At 36.2% G+C, this 24665-nt stretch overlaps 1 protein-coding gene across 10 annotated transcripts in view; it reads left to right on the top strand.

Annotated features, from left to right (window-relative positions):
* DNAJB6 (DnaJ heat shock protein family (Hsp40) member B6) overlaps nucleotides 1-24665 on the top strand; it is a 127289-nt gene that overhangs the window by 22993 nt on the left and 79631 nt on the right. For 4 of the 10 annotated variants that reach the window (XM_072652086.1, XM_072652082.1, XM_072652085.1 and 1 more), the window contains 2 exons: nucleotides 12349-12439; nucleotides 14959-15068. In XM_072652086.1, the coding sequence (XP_072508187.1) occupies nucleotides 12375-12439; nucleotides 14959-15068 (175 nt within the window). In that variant the 5' untranslated portion in view covers nucleotides 12349-12374. Of the gene's footprint in view, nucleotides 1-7143; nucleotides 7253-12348; nucleotides 12440-14958; nucleotides 15069-24665 lie in introns of all 10 variants that reach the window. The other 6 variants (XM_072652088.1, XM_072652084.1, XM_072652091.1 and 3 more) reach the window with 2 other exon arrangements.

Here is a 24665-nt window from a genome sequence, read left to right as displayed (position 1 = left end):
AAAAGGCGAGGAAAGTTTATAGACTATCAGCTAACAGAGATGGTAGGACCACGTCTTAGTTTTGTAAGAATAGGGGACATGTGGGTATGTTTGTAGGCATCAGTTAGTGGCTAGGAAAAAATGGAACATAGGATATTAGAGGGGGCAATTTCCTGGAGAATGCAAAGGGGTTGGATCAAAGATGTGCCTTAGCTTGGAGAAAGACTTCTGAGTGATGTGAGATGTGTGGAGGGAAGAGGGAGATACAAATATCTTGGCTAAGTATCTGATTTTTTCCTAGAGAGTTTTACTCAGCTGAGAAGGGTGGGTTGGGGGTGCTGTGGGAGGATTGAGGAAGGATGAAATAGTTTGGAATGGATTGTGGTGAAAGGGAGAGAAGGATTAAGGAGGTGTGAAAAAATTGCCTTGGCTATTTTGAAGGCCCCCTTGAGATTATGTAACATTTATTTTAGACCCAGTGTTTTTCCTGAGCAGTAGGATGGGAGCAAAGGCAAACCATATTTGTTGGGAAAGGGAAGGGGGTGATCAGAGGACTATTAATATGGTTTCAGTAAAGAAAAAGGCCTTTTAGACTTACATTACTTCATTTCGTGACTATATTGCTAGATTAAAAGTAAGAGAAACACCATGATACTAATTTAGAAACTTTTTCCCTTGCGAAAAAGCACACTTGACAAAAATCTCGCGTGAGAGGCAGTATAGTGGTTTTGATTGGTGCTAGAATTGGGGCAGAGAGATCCATATTCACATTCTCAACTCTTGACAAAATTGTTTAGCTGTGTGAACTGTGGGCAAGTCATTTAATCTCTTGTGGGTCTCAGTCTTCTTATCTGTTAAATGAGGATAACACTTTAATCACTACTAAGTTTCTACAAAGTACATGGCAAACTCTAGGTGTAGTAAATCATTTGTTATATGCTGTGTGACAAATGGAGAGAAGAATTGGATAATGTAGTTAAGGGGATTTAGAATTAGTTGAATTATTTGATCTAGAATATTGATTAATGGATAGATTAGTCATAGAAGAGGACTTTAATGGCACATCACAGGGTCCTTGCCTTGGTCCTTTGTGTTCACTGCTTTTATCAGTCATGTGAAGATATAGATGAGGGCTTATCACAGATTTTCAGAGTTGGAAGAATCCTCAGAGGCTGTCTAGTTGAGTCCACACGTGAAAAACAAAATCCATTCCCCTATAGGTACCACAAGTGTTCATCCAGCCTTTGCTTGAAGATCTCCATTACAGAGGAATTTACTGGAGTTATCCATGACAAACTGAGAAGAATATCTTGTATGTTGAAAAAAATCAGGATCCCAAGATGCTAAAATATTTTTAATGAGTGTTTTAAAATTTTAATAATGATTTAACAAAAGCAAATAAAGGCAAATTTCAAAAAAAAAAAGGCATTTTTCAAACCTAAATAACCAAAGACTTTGATTTTATTGACCCACAGAGAAGTCCAAGTTATATGGGAATTCCCTCTACCAAAGTAGATGAGATTGTGACAGAACTGTTAGGTGCTCAGGATCCAGGCCTTTCAAGCTCAAAGCCCAGTGTGAGGCCTCATGGTTTCAGTGAGCATAGAAAATAAGGAATTCAATCTTAAGTAACCCATAACATTTAATGTTATGGAACCGAATGAAGTAACAAACAGCAAATAAAAATGCTTTTCTAGGTTCAAAGGAGAACCTGTAGAGCTCATGAAAGGCATGCTGGAGTAGCTGCTGCTGTTGTTGGTGTTGGTATTTCTTTTTCCACTTCTGTTTTACTGGCCATTCTCTTTGGTTCTGTTGTGGTCAACAAACTTTTATTAAGTGCTTCCTATGGGTCAGGCACTGTTGCTAAGCATGAGAATACAAGTACAAGTAGAAAGAAAGACAATTCTGCCTTTAAGTAGCAGACCTTCTAATAGGGAAGGTGACACATTGGAAAAAGGCTGAAGGGAGAAACAGTATTCTATGAAGGGTCATGATGAAGTCTAGAGGAGAGTGCAACTTGAAATGAAGAGATGACTGTCCTGGACTCTCCTTGATTGCAGGTTCTGTGAAGAGCTCTCCAGTATTACAGGAGTGGAGTGATCTTCAGGAGAAAGATGTTTCTGGGGTATGATAGAGAATGCCAGTGGAGAGTAACCTTGTGGTTACTGGCTGTCCTCCTTAAATGGAGGGCTTAATTTTTTTTTATCACAACAAGTAAGTTAGACAGAGATGAAGGGACCTCACTTTAGGAGTTTTTAACCTTTTTTGTGTGTCACGGACCTCTTCGGCAGTATCTGGTAAAACCTTTGAACTTCTTGGAATGTTTTTAAATTCATGAAATATTATAGGAATTACAAAGGAAAAACCAAAATACGGCTATCAAAATAGTCTTTAAAAAAAGCTCACAAATCTCAGGTTGAGAGCCCTTGAATTCTAGTCAGACTCCATACATGAAAGGAATACCCACCGTAGCATATTTGACCTAGTTTGTGCCTAGCTCTGATGCTTTCCGTGAAGGTGATATAAGATATGATATAGATCTCTTCCCTCAAGCAATTGAAATCTAGTTGGGGACATATAATACTAATCCAAATAATACAAAAAATAAATACTAGACTATAGAATTGAATGCTAAACTGTAGGAGGTGCATGTTGATATATTTGGAATCACTATAGCAATATAGGATCGGTTCTACAAAACTCTTGGCCTTGTGGTGGGACTGCTTATGAGAGGGAAGAAGATCTATCCTGTACGAAAACGTTTGTATCAGTATTATTGACAATAGTGGCAAGAAACGAGAAACAATCAAATGCATCCAGCAGTTAGGAAATAGTACACGAGTATAACGTGATTTTGTTGTGCTATAAGAAATGACAAAATACATGTGGGGAGATTTATATAAAATGATGCTAAAAAATGAACAAAGATAAAAAAAGATCAATATGCATTTTAAGCAACAGCTATAAAAAACAATATACACAAAATTAAGGGGACAAATAACATTTAGAAACATTAATAAACGTATAATAGAAGTTTATGGTTTCATGAGCAATCATTTCAGAATTTGTGCCCATTTCTTTGAACGTTCATGCTTGTTGGTGGTTCTTAAATTTAAAGTAAGAATGTTTTTATTATATTACAGATTAAGTACTGTAAAGGGTTTAGAGAGAGAGTAGAATCAATATAGCCAAGAAGTATTTTCCCTCATTCCAATTTATCACTTCTTTGACTTAAATCATTCTTCATGGTCCAAGCATATCCACTAAGATAATGTTTAATATTCCATTCCATTAGTATGGCTCTCATTACTATTGTAAATCATTTTAATTCTCATAGCCTTGTGTAATTTTTTTAAAAAACCTTTTGTACTTTTAAAGAACTTCATTGTCTAATTATTTAAAAAGTGCCTGCTAGGCCACTTGATATTTCTTGTAGGAGTTGTCTTGCTCTCAAGTATTTAAGCAGAGGCTGATTAGGAATTTTTATGTCAGCCAAGTTTTGAAAATGGCAACCTTTGCCTTCTCTAAACTGTAGTAGAGAATGGCTTTTGCATTTTTACATATACCAGCCCTTATTTATTATAAGGCCATTCCCAGACTGGATCTGCTGTTAACACTTGCATTTAAACTACTATACTGTAGAATTAGAAAGATATTTTTCTTGGGGAAATCACCACACGGAGATACTGGTACCGATTTTTAAAAATGTACATATGTGTGTATACAAACATTCTTAATTTAGAAAACCTGGAAAATTTGGAAAGTGTTTTATAACTTATATAAACAATGTTGACTTTTGTGAGAGGGTGACAATGACCACAGACTTCATTACATTTTTTCCAAAGCATTGTGTCTTAAGCCAAATGTAAGGAACTATTAAAATGGTTGGCACAAGTAAGTATTTTGTGAGGAATTCTTCTCTTTAGTTTCCCAAATATCTACATAATTATTTTGGTGCATAGTATTTAAAGTGGGGATAGTGTCTATTTGAGGTCTGAAAAAAGAAGGCACTTGCTTCATTTACATATAAATCTCAGCTATGTGTGAATCTGGAATATTTTGTAGGAGAGATCATAATTATAGATTAAGAGCTGAGAGGTGTATTAGAGGTCATTTAATTCCAGTCCCCTTATTTTTACAGTTGAGGAAACTGGACCCAGAGTGGTTAAGTTGCACTTCTGCTGAAGTGGCAGTCCAGCCTTCTTCCTAACAGCAACAGAGGCAGCATAAAAAAGCAATTTAATGTCTGGGTAGAAGATAATAAGACTCAATTAAAACTTGAATTGTTTGAGCAGATGTTTGTTTTTATTGTTGTTTACAGAGGTTGATTACATCAGGCTATTTAAGAGAATCAGTATTTTTTGAATGCTTGCTCTTTGTCCAAAACTATAAAATTAGTTTTGTGACTAGAATCAACTGAGCTGAAGCAATTTTTGACTTAGGTTGGGACATCAGTAAGATAAAATATTCTTAAATAGCTAACAGTTTTTATAGGCTTTAACATTTACAAAGTGCTTGACGTATACTGTTTCATTTGCTCTTCATAGCAACTCTGTGAGGTTGATGTTGCTATCCCCATTTTTCAGATGAGGAAACTGAGTTCAAGGAAGAAAAAGTCATTTGCTCAGGGTCACATAGTAAGTAAGTAGATGGGGCGGTATTTGTACTCAGATCTTCCTGAATCTTGTGCTACCTTATGCCACTGCATCTAGGAAGCAGGAAAGCTCTTGCATAATTAAAAGATCTCTCAATGCCAGCTTTAATGGCCAACTGAAATTTTTTTTTCAAAAACTCCTTTAAAAAGTACTTTTCTTCAACATCAGACAGGTTTTGATAATTTAAATGACACATGTATCATTGAAATTTGACAATATTGCAACAGTAGTAACCATCATGTTTTTAATATTAAACTGTGAACCAAGTAGACTAAATTGCAAACCTTTGGGAGTTTTTTCAAAAAACAGATTTTGAGTTTTGCTGTTCTTAAGATTTGATTTCTTAGGTCTGGTCATGCTTATGAATTAATTATAAGTAACTTAACCATTAGCTGTAAGTAACTTAATTTTGGTAACTAGGTGGAGTCATAGAATTTTAGTGTTGGAGAGAACTGAGTCCACTATCCAGTCTAGAACATTCCAATCTTCTCATTTTACACATTAAAAAATTGAAGTTCCAAAAGTATGTGATTTACTAAGGTCACACAGCTATTCAATGGTAGAACATCAGCTTGTGATTACCAGCATCTTAGGTTTATAGAGTTGTAAGGGACTTCAGAGGTTACCTGGTCCCACTTATACGTGAACTGAAATCTGCTTGTTTTATAGTAATTTTTTTTTCTCTATAGAAATTGTTGTGTAATCATTTTCTCTTGTATTTCTGGAATTAAATTTTTTTTCTTACTGTAGATTTGGATCATAATTTTAGCCTATAAAATATTTTGGTATTTTTCAGTCATCAAGCTTGTTGTTCTCTCTAGCTTCAGAAAATTTGTAATGATATTTTTGTGCTTATATCCAAATCATTGATAACTACTGAGCAAGAAAGAACAGGACCAGTGATAGATTAATGCCCCTAGAGATAACTATTCTGTTTGTTGATGATCCTTTAATCACTACTCTTTGCGTTGAATTATTCATCTAACTAGCTACTTTTACAGAGCCTTTTTCTTCATTCTAGGTTGCCCACAAGACTATTAGGAGAGTTATCTAAACATAACAACATTTTGACAAAATATCTTGTGGGTTTGGGAGGATAATTTTTCAGAGGCTAGCGAGGTGTTCCTTTATCATTCCCCAGCATTTAGCAGTAAAGTTTTTATGTGGTAGCTTTGAGGATGTTAAATCACTATGCTACTAATAAGTGAGAAAGACTGACTTGCAGATTTCTTATATCTGTTGGGTTTATTGAAGAATGTAATATGGCATGATGGAGGGTATTAGTACATCACTGCTACCAGTGTTCCTTCTGGGCATAAGTCATCTTGTCAGAATTGTGGAGGATAGGAAAATGATGCACATTATAGAGAATGAAATTTGAGACTAAGCAGTTCTTGCTTATATACAAAAAGACTTATTGGTGCACATTCTTACCATTAGGCCAGCCTCAATGGTTTTGAGAGGATAGATTGGCTAAGTTTGCTGCCAGTCTTTTTTTGCCCACAAGGTTGGTCCTTTGGTGAGAGCAGTGTGGACTTGGCACACATTCCATATTCTCAGTAGCCTTAGAGACATAGGTGGTTATTATTTGGAAAGGAATCTAGTATTGGGTAATTTCTCATTGTCCTAAGGATAACAGATGGCATTAATTTTAGAAGGTGACAGTTTGTCTCATGGTGGGCAGCCTGCTTAGATACATGCTAATAAACTGTTCTAAAAACAACCTTATAAGTAATTGCTCTTAGAGTGGGGGTGGGGTGGAGTAGGCTTTGGTAAAACACTAGTAAATCTTTGCAAAAGTCACAAAGAGAAAAAAGCACTTAAATATTAAGTAGGCCAGCTAGGAGGTTACTGGGAACTAAAATGTAATGTGATACAATAGAATGAACACTGTATTTGATGTTTGAAGACTTGGAAGCCTCAAATTGTGGTCTGTTACTTTTGTTGAACCTTGGGCAAATCACTTAATTCTGTGTGCCTCAGTTATCATTTGTAAAATGATAAGGCTAGACAAAATGACTCCCAAGGTCCATATAAGGTCTATTATCCTAGTGAGCTATGATGTACTTCAGAGAAAAAAAAGTTCCCTTCTATTTTAGGAAGAGAATCTCCAATTTAGTAGACTGTATGTTGTAAATGTATCTAGTTCCAGTCAAGGGGCACACCAACATTCTGCCTTTTTTTTTTTTTTTTTTTGCAGGCAGAAATGAACAGTTGAGACAAAATAGTGAAATGGTTCATAGTAATCATATCATTGTTCAAGAAAAAGGGCCACCTTTAACAGTGTCAGTGTTCTAATATGCTTCAAGACGTTCCTCTGATTCCTTTTAATAAACCGTTGTCAACAAAGGAAAAAACCTCTTTTTGATGAACATATTCTTGCTCTTAGTGTTTACTTCCCTTTTAAGTTCTCAGAGACTTGTGAAAAGTTATGTCATAGAATTTTTGCCAAGACTTTGTTCAGTATCTTTGGCCCATAATTTAAAGAATTTGCCTTTTCCCTTTCCAGAAATTGGGGTTGTGTTTGCCCATCTCCACTCTGAGGCATACTCCTCTCCTGTTTGATTTTTCAGAGATCACTGAAGGTGGTTCAGGGGAGCAATAATAAGGCTGTAAAGGTAGGTTGAAGCCATATTGTGAAGGGCTTTAAATACCATAAAAAAGTATTTGCATTTGATTCTACAGTTATTAAATAGGGAGCCATTTCAGTTTGAGAATGGAAGATAGTTGTCCCTCTGTTTTATATTCCTACTTCATTTCTTCATCTGCAAAATGAAGAGCAGCTGGTCAAGTGTTTGTTAAATTGAATTTAATGGAAATTCCATTCCAGTTCTAAAATGCTATGCTTATCTTTATCAACAATTGAATTCTCCACACATTTATTTTAAATATCTTGTCTTCAGAAATGTTTTCTACAATAGACTTAGGATAGTTGTCCTAGGTTTTAGTTAGGATTTATGTTAAATGATACAGTATTGTCTCTGCATACATGGAGCAATAAAGTTTAATAGGATATAGACAAGTAATTTTATTAGCATATATGATGGAATAAACATGATTTGGATTCAGAGGATCTGAGCTTAGGTTGCAGCTTCCTTAGCTTGCTTTAGGAATGTAAAGCAGTTCATTTAACATCTTCAATCCATCATTTCCCCTTTTTAAGATGAGATGGTACAGTATAGGTCCATTATGAGGATTGAATTTATAAAGTGCTTGATAACCTTTGTAAAGGTGGACTATAAGAGGTGCAAAAAACAAACAGAAACTTTTGTCAAGTTAGAGCAGGAAAGTTATTACTAGTTGAGGGTGGGCTGAAGTATCTTAGAACAAGTGGAATTTCAATTTGACTTCAAAAGATATGTAGGATATTCAACAGATGGAGGATGACATTCCTGATTAGAGTATTAATAGAATGAGAAAAGTTGTGGAGGTGGAATAGTGCTGCTGGTTTTCAGGGACAGAGAGTGGAGCTGACTAGAATGTAGACTGTCTGAATGGGAATACTGGTACAAGATTAGGATAAAAAAGTAAGGTTGTACTTCATTGTGGGAGGCCTTTTTTGAGACTAAGCAAAGTACTTTAAACTTTCCAAGGCTGGTAATAGAGAAGAATTTTGAGCAGGGGAATGGCATGATCAGATTAAGCATAAGATGTCTTGCAAAGTCAAAAGAGGATCTGTTAGGAGGTCTTTGGTGATCAGTCCCATTGGGTGTGGTAGTGAGGGCTTGCTCATACTTAATAATAGTTGGAATGGAAGTAGAACCTAGGAAGATGAATGGGAGGAGATTATTCAAGTAGAGTCAAGAGGACTTCATTCACAACTTGAGTGAAAGGTAAGTTTGAATCCTCTGGGAGACTGAAAGGTGTTGCTGCTGATAGGAGTAGAAAATTCATAAGGAAAAGCATGTTTTGGAAGAAGGGAAATATATTAGGATTTGGACATACTTAAAGTTTGAGGTTCTGGCAGGGCATTCAGGTAGACATATAGGCAGTTGTAAGTGTAGAACTTGAAGAGAGGTCTGGGTTGGACATTTGGAAGTCAACTCTGCAGTTATTAGTTGAAGCCAAGAACATGAATGAAATTGCCGAAGGAAAGAATCAGTCTATAAGCCTTTATTAAGTTCCTGATGTGCCAAGTGTTTTTTTTGTTTGTTTGTTTTGTTTTTTGTGTGTGTGTATGCCAAGAGCAAAAAGCAGTTGGAGAGGAGACAATAGAACCTTGGAGAGCACCATTGCAAGATGTGGAGTGGTTCCAGGGGAGTAGGAAGAGTGTGGTATCTTCAGGAGTTAAGGAGAGAGAAAGGGTCTAGAAAGATGATATGGGCAGATTATCATTCTTCATTCAGAGAAGTCAAGGAAAAAGTATCCTTTGAGTTAGAAGGGACTGTGTAGTCCATGCATACCTTCATTTTACAGATGAAGAAGCAGGTCCGGGAACTTCCCAGAGGTACCTGGGATGGAGTTTGAGTCTAGATTCTCTAACTTAATCTTATTAATACAGGTCCTGGATTAGGGTCACTGGACTTGGTGATTAGGCCATGATCACCTTTAAGAGATTTGTTTTCAGTCCAGTGGATGAAAGTCTGATTAATCTGCAAGCATTTTATCACTCTGCTAGGTATTTTGCTAGAGCATGGAGATATGAAGCCAAAGGGGAAATAGACCCTGCTGTCAAAGTGTGTTGCCATGTATGCCCCTTCTCCTTTTCTTCTCCATCTCACCACCACCCCCAATTTGGAGATCCTGAGTATCTTTGTAGGCAAGTAAAGAGTATAGAATGAGAGGTTGAAGATGTATGGGGCAGGGGGAGATGATTTCTACAATGAGGTCCTGGAGGTATATATAGGATGGGTATTAACTGAAAGGGACCAGAAAAAAAATATTAGTCTTATCAAGAAAAATGTAAATAGTCCCTCTTGTTCTTTTTAATAGTGATATTTGCCATTTTTCCACTTAGCTGCTAAAGTGTAGATATGACCATGTCATCCTCTCAGTCAGCTCCAATAATGATTTTTAGTTATATCTAGAATAAAATATAAAATCCTCTTGTTGGGCTTTGTAAAGCAACCTACTCCCTTCCTAACTTTCCAGTCTTATGATTGATTCTCTTGTACAATATCTGGGATTCATAAATTCATAAACCATTTCATACAGCAGTGTGAAACTCAAATAGAAATAAGGACCATTAAACCTTACATAAGAAAACTATATACTAACATTATTTATGTTTTGTATTTTTATTTATTTTGTTAAATAATTTCCCAGTTACATTTTCATTTAATTCTGTTGGCCTGACTCATGTTAACACCTGATCCTAATACAAGCTGCTAAAAAAAAATTCTCCTTTTTTGTTTGTGATAGAATAGTACTACCTTGACTTTGTATTTTACTGAATACTTTTTTGTTTTCATGAGATTACTCAGCTATATTTTTTCATGTTCAGAGTTCAGAAACAAAAATAAGCAAAACAAAAGCATGAAAAAGAAGGTGACTAGTAATTTTGGCATTAATTTTAGCTGAGATTAGTATAGCATGGAATTTTGGATTCAGGAATGAGTGTGATTTCATACGTGTACTACTTTTGAGATCATAAGTCTTGATTTAAACATCTCCAAAAAAGGGTAAACCCAGTGCCTTTAAGTAAAAATGCTTAGATGATAGATCAAGACTTAGTACCTGGTTTGGGAATGAGCCTGGGAGAATTTGACTTACTAGATGAAGAGCCATTTTGAACAGTACAAAAAATCAGATAGTTTTGGAAGTTTCTTGGATTTTACTTCATTGGAGATTTAGCTAGATTGGATGATTTTAAGGAAGTTAAAGTAAAGTATAAATCCACAGAAGTGACAAATTAGCTACAGTAATTTTAGGCAACAGAAAAATTCACTTGGAAATTTTTTTAAAAAGATGATAAGCAATCATGATTATTGATTAATTGGCTCTCATGATTAATTTTTAGCTCCCATTGTCAAATTTTAACTTTTTCTTGCTGCCTCACTTTCCCTTGGGTACCTTAATGAAGCAGTTAATTGGTAAGAACAGTATACACTGTTATTAATTTCCCCTTTGTGCCCAGAGGAAGCAGTCCCACAGACAGAGGCATAGCAGCAGTTGGTTTTTGTTTGGTGCTGCCTCTGGATAGCCACAGCAGACATGATGTGCTTAGTGTAAGTGTAAGGGTATTTTTGAAAAGAAATCGGTTTTGGGTAGCTGTCTAGATTTGAGAAATGCAAGAATCCTAGAAACCAAGAAAATTTAAAATCTTTGGGACATTTTTTCCCATTTCACTTCCTTCAGAAGGCCTTTACTGCTCTCCATTCTGTTTTCTCTTAAAACACATCTTTTCAGGCTTTGAATGACATTGATGTAATATTTTCTGTTTTATAGGATCACAGATTTTGAGTTGAAAGGGGGGAAGTATATTTGGGGTAAGAAGTGAGAGCTCTTAACACAAATCACTCCACTCATACCATTTTCTCTTTGGCCTTTGCATTGGCTGATCTCCGTGGTTGAAATGCATTTCATCTTTACTGCTTCCTCTTAGAATCTGTAGTTGTTTCTTCAAATAACACTTTCTATATGAAGGCCTCTCTGAATTTCTGTCGCCTTTCCTCAGCCCCCAAAATTTATTAATGTACCTTCCTCCAAAATGACCTTGTATTCATTTTTTAAATTTTGGGTACATACTTAATTACATAATTTCGGCCTCTCCCATTATAATGAAAGTTTCTGGAGGATAGGGACTGTTTTTCTCTCTCATCTTATCCCCAGTGCTTAGCTTAGTGCCTGGCATTTTTCCACTCACCTGCTAAAGTGTAGATATGACCATGTCATCCTCTCAGTCAGCTCCAATAATGGTTTTTAGTTATATCTAGAATAAAATATAAAATCCTCTTGTTTGGGCATTGTAAAGCAACCTACTCCCTTCCTAACTTTCAGTCTTATGATTGATTCTCTTGTACAATATCTGGGATTCAGCCATGCTGGCCTACTTGCTATTTCTCACACACTCCTGTTTCTTGACCCTTCCTTTGCACTGGCTCACCTCCATATGTGGGATGTTCTCCTTCACCTCCCACCTTCTTCCCTGACCTTCTCCAAAACTCGGCTCAGACCTTCCCTTTGGGAGACCTTCTTCTTAATCCTCCCCAACCTCCACTCCCTGATTATCTTTCTGCATGTATGTTTTATGTATACGTAGTTTGTATATTGTGTCTCTCTTTTTAATGTGAATTCCTCTAGAGTAGGGAACATATTTTTGGCCCTTTTTAATATCCCTACCACTTAGCATAGTACCTGGCTAAGTACTGAATAAATGCTTGTTGATGGATGCCTGCATCCTGCCTGTATCTGCAGGGTCCTGTGTCTGGGAGGACTCATTGAATAGTTGATTTAGGACATATGTCAGTTTGATTACGTTTGGGGATGTGAGAGTTTGCTTTCCTAAATTATTATTAGCTAAGTTCAGGGTCTAAAAAATTGCAGCCAACGGAATATAAATCTGTGAAATTTGCTTCCTTTGACATTGTGACTTTTAGCTCTACCATAAGGCCTAAGGTTAATAGATAGCAGCATAGGTTATTAAATAACATAAGCCATCTTTCTGCCCTCAAAGTAGAAGTGGGCCAATAGATGTTGTGGGGAAGTGACTCTTTAACTCACCCATTCAGAAATTATTATGATTCTGTCATTTACGGAAGATTTTTAATTTCAGGACTTGTTCCAACAAACTATTAAAACATGGTGGATTACTATGAAGTTCTAGGTGTGCAGAGACATGCCTCACCCGAGGATATTAAAAAGGCGTAAGTATTCTTTTAATTACTTAAAAAGATATTTAATCTTGTTTTAAAATTCTTTTGAGTTCCCTGGCTTTGCAAAGAGGTACACAGTGCTTTGCCTTCTCTGGTTGAAATAAATACTTTAAGTGAGTAAGTTGAGAAAAATGTGTGGATGATATAATATATTTGATTGGCTTTGTAATATATTGGTTATGTATATCTACCTTTAACCATTGTGACTTGGAATCTGGATGGATATTAGAAGAAAAGGCCTCAGTTATCTAGAATGAATAAATCTACATAATTCTTGTGTTTTTTTTAATTCTTTTTTTTTAAACCAGTTCCCTGTAAACTGAAAAGATACCCTTAGAATTGATTGTAGACCATCACAACAGTAAAGATAGATGATGAACCTGAAAAAATGGAGCCTATATTTCTGCATACATGAGGGAAACTATGAAAATAAAAGATTTCTAGTTGGAAATTTCTAATTGGAAATTTAGAACATAAAAAAGGAATTAGGTTAAGTTTTTTTTCCTAGTATAGTTTGTCTAGTGCTGTTTGACAGGGAAGTATCAAGTTGAATCAAAGGAGACTGGTGGGCACGATGGTGTCAGAATAGTTACAGACATGAAGTTATATGGAACAGCATTTATAGGACTAATTTGCATCCAAAGAGATTATGAAATAATCCTTGCTCTGACATATTTATGCCGAACTTAACATAGCTGGAAAATGAATGAAAGAGCATGTATTGTGAGAAAATATTCTATAGGGAGCTTAAATAATTCTGATATGAGAATGACCCCACCTCACCCCTCCATGGGGCACCAACTTTGAACTCCAGTGATTGATTAGTTTTAGGGAATCAACAGTTAGTTCAGCTATTAAATAATGACCACTAACTTAAAAGCAGCGTTGCAGATGTTCTGCAGTAGAATCAGCAACACAAACCACAAGACAGTTGTTGCGTACATAGTATTATCATCATCTAATACAATTTGGTGCTTGAGGGCAGAGGTTTGGAATTAATATTTTTGGTCAGCATTAAAAGATTTCAGTTGAAAGTCATATAGTCAACATATCTCCATAGTTGGTTATATTATCAATTGGGTGAAGTTTCTTAGAACTTAGTAGGATTTATTTTTTCTTTAGGACATTAGCTTTTCTTACTTAAGTGTGGGGTTGATTTCGCTTTTTACATTTTAACTTTTAAAAGGATGCTGCTTACCACTGAATTACTGCTAGTTGAATTTATTGTGAACTGAAGGGGCAGATTAGAGCAAACCAAATTGTGCCTAGAAATAGGCTTTTGTATATGTTTTAATAAAAAGGTAAGTTTTGAATAGATTGTGTAGACTGAAGTATCTTTGTTCTAGAGTTAGCAACTTAATTAGGTTTTAGGTAAGCTGAATAGATTTTGTAGACTGAAGTATCTTTGTTCTAGAGTTAGCAACTTAATTAGATTTTAGGTAAGCTACCCATTTTTTCTCGTTACTCATTTTGCTCCTGCTGAAGATATCTTTGAAAATGCCAAGAACCTTAGCCATAAGATTCTGGCACAAGGGGATGATGGACATTAATAGCAGTGGTAGAGAAAGCATTGGATTTAAGTCAGGGGAGCCCTGAGTTTTACTTCTACCACTGATGATTGCTTTTACCTCTTTGATCTGTGGACAAGTCAGTTGAGTTCTCTTAGCTGCAGTTTCCTCATCCATAAAAGAGAATTAGTGCCTTCTCTGCCTGCCTTACAGATTTTTTTAAAGTATCAAATGAGAATAATGTATTTACCTTAAAAGTCAAAATGTGGTATAAAGACTAGTTGTATTTTTGAAGATTAAAAATAAAAGGTTTCTAGATCTATTTGCAAGTTATATAGTAAACTATACATTTCCTAAAGTAGAGTTTATTTGTGTTGGACTAGGTAAAGTAGGGATGGGAAACTAGGACTTAATGGAACAAGAATCATATTACTTAGTTTCTAGGCTTTATTTCTCTATACCCTACATGAATTTTTGCCATCTCTGGTACTGTTTATGCATTTAATACCCCAGACGTATTTACATTTGCTTTATTTGTAGAATGTCTTGATGGACCAGATTTCTTCAAGTGCTAGTGAGCCTCACTATTTTGATACATTGAGTTGGTATCTCTACCCTCTCTTTTTTGGATTTCTAATGTTTCAAGGATATGGAACCTCCTGGTATAGAAACTTCCTTCACCTCATACACACTGGCAACTCTTTATTTGCGACTTTCCCCATGTTCACAGAGCTGTTATGTGAACCCAGTTCTTTTTGTATCTAAGGGCAGCCTTTCCCCTATCTCAATATATCAGGCCACCTTGCATTTTCAGTTTATAATTTTATCTTAGTGTTGGAGAGAAGATGAGCACTTGATTTAAAAGTTGTAGCAACTGTCTAGCAAACGATCATCTTTGAAGTGCTTTTTCTTCTTGAAAGTATATTGTTACCATTGAAGGCAAATTGATTTTACACATTACTGTGTAATAAATACCTTTTTCCGTACTTTTATTAATTCCAGGTATCGTAAATTGGCACTTAAGTGGCACCCGGATAAAAATCCTGAAAATAAAGAAGAAGCAGAAAGGAGATTCAAACAAGTAGCTGAGGCATATGAGGTGTTATCAGATGGTAAGTACTACAGAGGTGTAATGTACATTGACTGGATAGTGAAGATAATGAATGGTATTCTAAGCGCATGCAAAGTGTGTACAGTAATTTGCCTTTTTAAGTGAATTTTGGCGTTCTCAGAGGAAAGCACTGCTAAAGTTCTAAAACTTTCTGATTTTAAGCAGACAGAATGAAAATCTGGCTTTGGCAACGTTCTGGAAAATGATTTGACAGTAATAGCTGTGAATGGTGTGACAGCTGGCTTTTTTTCATAGATTGTATGATGATATTAGACAATTTAAAAACAGTGCCCACCATCTCTGATATTTAAGGAACAAAGGCAAAAAAGTGGTATGTACCATTGGAATTAAGTTTCTTTGGTCTGGGTTTTTGAAAGAAAGTTTTATTTGGGCACTGTTTATGACAGATACTGACTTGTAATTTAATAGCAATGTTAATAGTTTTTAAGCTACATAAGTACTTTAATCAGTTATATAAATCTATAGCTTAGACTGGTGGAGGAGTTAGTGTCTGTGATTAGTCTTTAGGATGAACTTTTCTCAGATAGTTATCAAAGCTAGTTAATTCTATTTAGATTTCTATTTTCTATCTTTATACCATTGTGATACTGATCATTTCATGATAGATGACTTTTAATACCTTAAATTTTAATCTAAGAACGCTCTTTTTATTTAGTATAGAAGCTAAATCAACAATAAAAACAACCATGAAATAAGGTAAATCTGCAAGATTTTTCTTAGGCCTTCCTAGGCTGTGTAGTATATTGATATTTTTGTGATGATGGCAGATCTTAAGAGTAAATCCATTCAGAAGAAGTTTGGGTATCTAGTCTTAAATGTCTCACTTGTTGAAAGGTGGGTTATTTATAGTTTATTTAGATTGAGTGGGATTAAATTCTAGCTGCATATTTTTTCTCTTTATTTTGTGGTGGTGATAGTGGTGATGTTGGTATGTACGTATACTTACGTAGTGTGGAAAGAAATTGAGATTTTGAATCAGGACATCTGAGTTCCATGTCCCAGCTCCAGTTATTTATTGGCTATGTGACCATGGACAAGTCACCTGTCTTACCTGAGCCTCTGTTGTCTCATCTTTAAATGGGAATAGTGTTTTGTATATATTTAAAAGGCATTGGATTTTTTAGAAACCTCTACCAATCCAAAATCTCATAACTGTAAATGGGGATTTCATCCTTTAGAATTTTGCTTGACTTTTGGAAACAGTAGCAGAATTATAACATTTTGGAGCTGTTTCTCTATAGCAGCGCCTTGTCAAACTATACAGCCTGTGGATTTGATCCATCACCTGTTTTGCCTGAAAGCTATGAATGGTTTTTTCATTTTAAAATGAAGTTTTATTGTATTTAGGGCTGTTAGTTTGCTGACTGCGGCCCTATATAGCAGCCTATTTTCAATGAAACGATTGTTTAAGTACTACTAATATGCTACAAGAAGTGTTCACTTTTATTAAAATATTTACCGTAGATTCCATTGTTATTTACCTAGTAAGCTTGTTTACCTCGACGTTCCTATTAGAGGCTCTTGAATATATTCTTCCTATGTTTTGAATTGCTGAAGACAAGCTAGCTAAATGGCTCCAGATCACACTGTTTCATATATATTGTATTTTTTGGTTGACTTTTTACAGAATTTAGTTATTTTTTCTATCACTGCCCTCACAGTTGCATAAAGGTTTTGTTCAGATTGAGCAACCATCTCTCTTTTTATGTCCCGGTACGTATGCTCTGTGGACTGGTATTGACTTCTAGCAATTATTTGCTACTTTTGCATAGGACTTGAAAAATAACAAGCTGAGGATTGTTGCTATATATTTTTCAGCAATGGAAAATTGTAGTTTTGCTCTATTTTCCTCCACTTTAAGTGTATTAGAGAACATATTCAACAATTTATACAGATGGAGATTAGTTGGCTCTTCGGGAGATTTTACTTTTGTGCTGTCTACTAGTGTCAGGAAACATCCTTGGTTTCTTACACGTTAGGTCTAATGATAGCATACCTGGTTTTTACCTCCTTTTGACTTCTGTCAGCCTTTTATATTAGTTTGAATCCTGCATTATAGAATCTCTAAAAGAATTTCTTGTTTGGGGTAGGTTACCTTCACTCTGGGATTTGCTGAATGATCTTTGGACCAATAGTCATTTACCATTTTTTTTCCTCCTTTCCTGCTACCTATCTTTTCCTTCCCCTTTACCCTCCACCCCTGGTCTCTGTCTCTCTGTTTCTCTGTCTCTCTCTTTTTTAAAAATCTCTCCTTATTCCCTACATCTGTCAGTGATATTCATGAGTGTTGCATTTTCCTCCTGGCAGCATGAAGTTAAATAATTTGTTGACTCCTGCTGGTAAGACAGAAGTGCTCAAAAGGAGTTGCTGATGCCACATTCAGAAAAGAAACCCTGCAATGTCATTTTCACTGATTAGGCCCTGTCTTCAATGAACAATTTCCTATAAATTCTGTCTCTTAAAAAATTATACAGATATTGATGGAGAATCAGAAATTGCTGTCAAATATAGAAGCAACAGCCAGGTAGTTTATTGCAGAAAAATTAATTCCAGACGTTCAGTCTTTGTGCTGGAGTGGGATGGAAACTTCAGTTTTGACAGTTCTTCTCAGGTCATTGCATGACTGATATATATAATTCTTGGATTTTGGTGCTAGATAATAATGGTGCTATATTTCATTAGTGATGATTTTACTAAGTAATATTACAATCTCATCTGGGTTCCCAAAGCAGCAAAGAAATTCTTTTACTCCTCTCTAAATAATTCTTTTCTCATTCACCACAGGGATTGTTCTAAACCCCCTCTTCTCTCTAAATCTCCTACATCTTTTCATCCTTTCTCTTCACTGTGAAACTTACCTCATACTTTACAAGAAAAATTGAATCTATTTGTCAAGTACTCCCTCTTTTAATTTTCTCTTTATCTCATATCCCATTGATATGATTCCCTACCATTTCCTTTAATCTTTATCCTTGACTAGACTAACTCTCCATGTATCCCTTGATCCCAATTCTCCAATAGCCCCTCCCTCCCAGCAGATTGCTTTCGTGTCTCTCCATTCCCTCCTTTCTCCATTCCCTCATTTTCAGTCTGTCCCAACATAACAATTCCTTCCTGTGCCTACAAACACTGAATTCTTTCCTATCCTTCAGAAATCTTGACTAGATTCTACTGTTCTGGATAGATTGCCCTATGACTGTCCTTTTGTTGAAAAAGCTGTTTATACTTTGTTTTTAGTTTTCAGTATTATTTAATCTTCCTGTCCCCCTAACCCCCTCCAAAAAATCCAGCTTCTGACCTTATCATTCATCTCAAAGGGATCTTTCCAAAGTTACCAGTGATCTCTTAATTGTCAAATCTAATGACCTCTTCTCAGACCTCATCCTCCTTAATCTTTCTGTGAGTTTGGCACTCTTGATTGACTCTAGATACTCTCTTTTCCTTAGGTTTTTGTGGCACTGATATCTCTCACTTCCACTCTTGCCTGTTAACCTTTTGTCCTCATTCGTGCTATAGCTCTTCATCTATGCCATACTCAGTAACTATGGGTTTCCCCCTCAAGCTTAGTCCTGGACCCTCTTCTTTTTTCTCTTTGTATTCTCATTTGGTGTCTCATCAGCTCACAAGGGTTCAATTGTCATTTCTATGCAGATGATTCCCAGATCTATCTATCTAGTCCTAACCTCTCTCATGAGGTCCCTAATCCTGTCTTATTCAAATGGAACATCCCACAGGCATCTCATTTTTATCTTTCTTCTCAACCCCATTTCATCTCTCTTCTGAATTTCCCTACTATTGATGAGGTGCTTGGGTACATGTGCTTGGACCGCAATTCTAAAATCACATTTCTTTCTAGCCTCAACACACTATCTCAGGCAGTTTCTCCCCAGCCCAAGGACACAGCCTGCTGCAGCAACAATCGTTATTTCCTTTCCTGCTACAGTAGCTAGCAGCACCTATAGAATTTATTAGTCTGAACAGGATGTGTACTGGGTCATAACGACATTTACTACTTATTGACCAATCTTATGTATCCTAGACTTAGGCATACATATACTCCCTTACATTTATCTTGTCTAACAAGATATTGATGAGAGCAGCCTGGGTATTTCTCATTCAGCCCTGACCGTTGGTTGACCAAGTGACATTTCAGGCCTAAAACCACACTTCCATGTAGTGCCTCCTGCGCCCCCAGGCTATTTCCTGATGAATTTTGGGTAAAATACCTGTGCAGTAGATAGTAAATGTGCATGTTCCTTTAAGAACTAACCACTCCCTAATCCCACCCCAAAACACCTGGTTAGCATAATTGTCACATGTTTTACTATGGTATAATCTATATAAGCTTTATCACTCCTTTAAATTCCAGGTTCCTTAAGAACCCTTGCCCACTGAAAAGTGTAATAATAAACTTTTTTGCCTACTTGACTTAATATTGCTTGAGTCCCGTGAATTCTTTCTGGACTAGGTTGCCAGAGATCTCTAGTGGTTCCTGCACCTTTCCTGATGCTCATCACTGTTACTGAGGCAGTACTGTCCTTTCAGGTTTTGCAACTGTTGTTCTCCACTTTTCACTGTGAAGCTTATTCCTTATGTCCAGTTTCGGTTCCAAATACCATTTCTATCCTACAGCATCAGTCTTTTATAAGCCACACAGCTATCATTCTAGTTCAGGCCATCATCACCTTTCAGCTAGATCATTGCAATAGCTTCCTAATTAGTCTCCCTGCCACAGTCTCACCCCACTCCAGTCTGTTCTTCACATAGCCACTAATTTTCCTAAAACACAGCTGTTTATGTCCCTCTTCCTGACTCAAAAAACTAGTGGTTTTCTAGTCTAGGATCAAATATAAATTCTTTCATTTAAGGCTATTTACAACCTTGTCTTTCCAGTCTTCTTACATATTACTCTCCTCTACATAATTGACTATCTAGATACATTGACCTGCTTGTTATTCTTCACACATCATATACTCTCCCTTCTCTCTCTCTCTTTTTGTCCTGGCTGTATTCCATTACTGGAATGATCTCTCTCCTGTACCTCTTCTCTCTTATAATTCTTAGCTTCCTGCAGGACTCAGTTCAAATACTGTCTTCAGCAAAAAAAAAAAATCTTTCTTGGTAGTCATCTCATTCTTTCTATGCCCTTCTTCCCACTTGGTAATGCCTTCCTAAGTTACCTTAGGGCATCTAGGTGGTACAGTGGATAGAGCACCAGTGCAGGAGTTAGGAAGACCTGAGTTCAAATCTCATCTCAGACGCTTGACACTCACTAGCTGTGTGACCTTGGGCAAGTCACTTAACCCCAATTGCCTCATCCTGGGTCATCTCCAGTCATCCTGATGAATATCTGGTCACTGGACTCAGATGGCTCCTGAGGAGAAGTGAGTCTGGTGACCTGCACAGCCCTTCCTCACTCAAAACAAAGTCAAGTGCAAGTCATGTCATCATTTCTCTGATGGCATGGTCTTCTTCGGCAGTGAAGGATGAACACACGCACACATTACCTTAAATCTACTTTGTAAATATTGTATTGCACATACCTTATATACGTCCACATCGTCTCCTCCTTTGGAACGTAAGCTTGCAGGCAGAGACTTTTGTTCTTTTCTTTGTATCCTCATCATTTAGCTTAGTGCCTGGACCATATCAAATACTTAATAAACTTGTCGATTGTGGGTTTTTTAATCAGAAGTTAATTTTGGTTATTTCTTTATTGGATGATTTGTTTTTCTACTAAATTTGTAGATCATTTATATTTTTTCATTTCTTATCAATTAACCAAAAAGCATTTATTAAGCATTCACTCACTATACTTAAAATTCTTGTAAAATAGAGCTAATGGTAAATTAAAAAGTTGTTTTTGCCCTGACAGTATACTTTCTGAATTAATGACTAGGAATGTGGCGTGCTATTCAGTCATTTTCAGGTGTGTTTTATCAATACATAAAACCCTGAGGTACTTTTGATGGGACCATTGTTACCAACTGGGAAATATCTGTAAAGTATTAACATTGATAATTATGCAGGGGGAAGGAGGAGAAATAAGCATTTATATAGCACCTACTACATACCAGGCACTGTGCTAAACACTTTACAAACATTATCTCACTGGATTCTTACAATAATCCTGAAAAGTAGGTGCTGTTATTACCCCCGTTTTTACAGCTGAGGAAACTAAGGCAGAAAGAGGTAAATGACTTGCCAAAGGGAACGCACAGCTAGTTTGTGTGAAGCCACATTTGAACTCAGCTTTTCCGGACTCCAGGCCCAGTGCTATGCCCCCTAGCTGCCACAATTATGGACTCATTACTTCTCATAACTATCTTGTGTGATTTGTAATTGATTTATGATGTAGACTTGCAGAGGTGGGGAATCTGTGGCTCTCTAGGTCCTCAAGTGCAGCCCTTTGATGGAATCTAAACTTCACAGAACAAATCCCTGAATAGAATTCTGAGGCCACATGTGGCCTTGAGGCTACAGGTTCCCCACCCCTGAATTGGAGAGTATGTATTACACTGATTTTCTCTAGTCAAGAAGCAGTATTTATGACTTGTTTTTTTTTTTTTTTACTATGTAAAAGAATAATATTGAAACCTAACTTTTGTTTATGTTGTTACCTTTATATCTAATCAGTAAATCTGCTCAAGAGTTTATTGGATAACCACCTAATTTGATTATTCCAAAGAAAAGCTGAATAGAATTATAAATTTTATTTGAAGCTAGGATTAGCCAAATTTTTATAAGCCTTTTATATTTCATATTGATATTTAGCAGTAATGAACCAATGAGAATACTTAGAAATTTTTTTCAGTTGTACAAAGTGAAGACATTTTAATGCCTTCACTTTAAGACCATTCTAATGCCTGTTTTTGCTATTGATTTTTCTATGGAAGCATAGATTTTAGAGTATTCTAAATTATCACCCATTTTCCCAAAATAATAACTGTGTAGCTGAGATTTTTCCATATCCTGACAGATTATGTTCTACCTTAGTGCGTATAAACTTTCTAGTCAGAAATCCTTACTGCTGCTGCATTAGAGCTGAAACCTCTAATGAATTTTTTTTTTAACTTGGGTGCTTTCAAATAATACTGTTAGATGACCTAAACATACTAGTTTCAAATTCAGGAAGTAATAAACTATTACTCCAGATCTTTCAACTTACAAGATGGAAGTTTTGTTTTTAACCTAGTTTTCAAGTTAAAATAGTTTTCAGTTACAACTAGTTCTTAGGTATTGAGATTGTTATCATCGAAAATTAAATCCACTGGCCTGGATCTTTGTGTATGAATGGATGATTGTTGAGCACAAAACCAGTGGTTTCACTAAAAGAATAGGTTGTGGTGTGCCTTGGGACACAAAGCAAGTGCTGTTGCAGGTCTTCAAACTGAGCTTCTAAATGGAAAACATGGGCAGATAGTCCAGCCTACTTGGCATGAAACAGTCAGTAACTGGTGGCTAGTTTCATTCAGAGTGGATAGTTAACACACTTCCCTCTGTATGCAGTCAGATTACAGGTCACAGGTTTGATTTATTTAGCACAGCATAGGATGTTTTAGCATTCTCATTCTATTTGTAGAGGACTTTAGTTTTCGTGTGTTCTGAAGGAAATAGCAAAGGATATTCATGGTAAAATGGAATAGAGAGGATTCTCTCTTTGCCACATTAGCTCTGGGACTACTTCCTTAATAGGCAAATTTTTGAAGATTATAAATTGCAATTATAAAATGGGAAATGAAATCACATCTTTTGTACTGCTTCCTCCTCTTCCTTCGCCTATCCCCCAACCTTGAAAAAGCCTTGAATTCGTTTTCTTGATATATGAAAAGGTTTAGAAATAGAAGTGAAATGTTTGGAAAATCCTTTATTTTCATGTTTGAAATGTTAAGATGTGTGTGTGTGTGTGTGTGTGTGTGTGTGTGTATGTAAATATATATATCTAAAATATTTGTAAGCTTCATATACTGTTAATGGTTACCAAGATACACATTTCTGCTCCTCACTATGTTGCTCTGTGCTTTTACACTGGCTGCCCCTCTATACCTCTAATGCTCTTTCTGCTTGCCTGTGCTTCTTAGAATCCCAGATTTCCTTCAAGATTAGCCCAAACACCTCTTTCTGAAGGAAGCTTTTCCATTCTCCTCATCTGCTAGTCCATTCCATTTTAATACTACCTTCTGTCTGCTCTATATTTTATATACTTGTTGCCATCATTAGAATGTAAGTTCATGGACCATTTTTTTGTATCCCCATAGTACTTGGCACATAGTAAGTGTATAACACAATGCCTGATACATAGTAATCACTTAACTTAATAAACACTTGTTGGCTGGCAGACTAGCTGTCTTATATATAGAAAAGACCCACTCCAATCCAAAAACGTTGTGTACCAGGGCCCTGTGCTAAGTGCTGGGATGCAGTTAATAAAAGTTAGCCTCTACCCTCAAGGAGTTTAGGATGTAGAGGGGGGAGACAGCACACAAAAGGAGGCAGGAAAGTGTGGGAAGAACAATACCAGTGGAAAGAGTGGTTGGTGGACCCAGTCTGCACTGGGGCATCTTGTTTTGTGGAGGTAAAGCCAGGCAGAGCAGCAGAGGCAAAGTGGAATGAGCTAAGAATTTGAATCTCTTCCCTCTGTAAAGGAAGGCTTTGAAGTTCAGTACTCTGCCCTACCAAGGGGAGACTAGGCTGAGGAGGGAGTTGAACATATCATGCTAAGTTTAGAAATGGTGAGCTTATTCTTTGAGGTGCATCTTGTTTTGCGAAGTTGAAACCAGGCAGGGCAGCAGATGAAAATTGAAAATTGGAGACTACAAGTCACACAAAGTATTATGTATGAAGAGTGTGCCAAAATTCTTAGTGCAACTTATTGCAGTATGGTAAAAGTTTATATGTATGACAGTGATAACAGAAATCTGAAGTGGAAAAATGAGTCTGAAAAGAAAAACATTGATAGAGGAACTTGAATGGAACATTGATTAAGTTTGGCCTTATTTTCAGTGCCTAAGCCACTTCACAAAAACATTTGGTGTTTTAATTAGCTCATTATTGCTAGAAAGTACAGAGGCAGTAGGATTCATTCAATGATCATTGCTTTAGTTAGAGCACAAATTGTCATTGTTAGGAAGCTTTTTGCACATTTTAATGCTGATCTCACTTCTGCTTCCGTTTTGTCCGAATTACTCTTTAAGGTGAGTATTCATATATTCCATAAAGTATGTCCTCCCCTCTCCAATAATTACACCTTCCAGCCACCCCAGATCTCACTTTAATACAATTGGTTTTGCATGTTCATTAGTAAACTGTAATTATTAATATTGCTGCAGTTAACTCTATATAGACCAGTGTATTATACATACCTTCTAGGCTGAAAAGCTCCATTGTCTTTATTGCTATAGGTACTCCTACCAGTGATAAAGAAATATGTCTATAAACTTAGTGAGAGAGTTCCAGCCATTATTTGATGATCATCTTCACAACATTTTAACAATAAAAAAAAATCCGTCACCCCAGAGGTTCTTGAAACATACATTAGCAGATCCCAAGTTCTGTTAGTTTATGTACTTACTCATCA

Source organism: Notamacropus eugenii, chromosome 3, assembly GCF_028372415.1.
Source record: "Notamacropus eugenii isolate mMacEug1 chromosome 3, mMacEug1.pri_v2, whole genome shotgun sequence".
NCBI classification, from domain to species: Eukaryota; Metazoa; Chordata; class Mammalia; order Diprotodontia; family Macropodidae; genus Notamacropus; species Notamacropus eugenii.
This window is presented reverse-complemented; position numbering and strand designations above follow the sequence as displayed.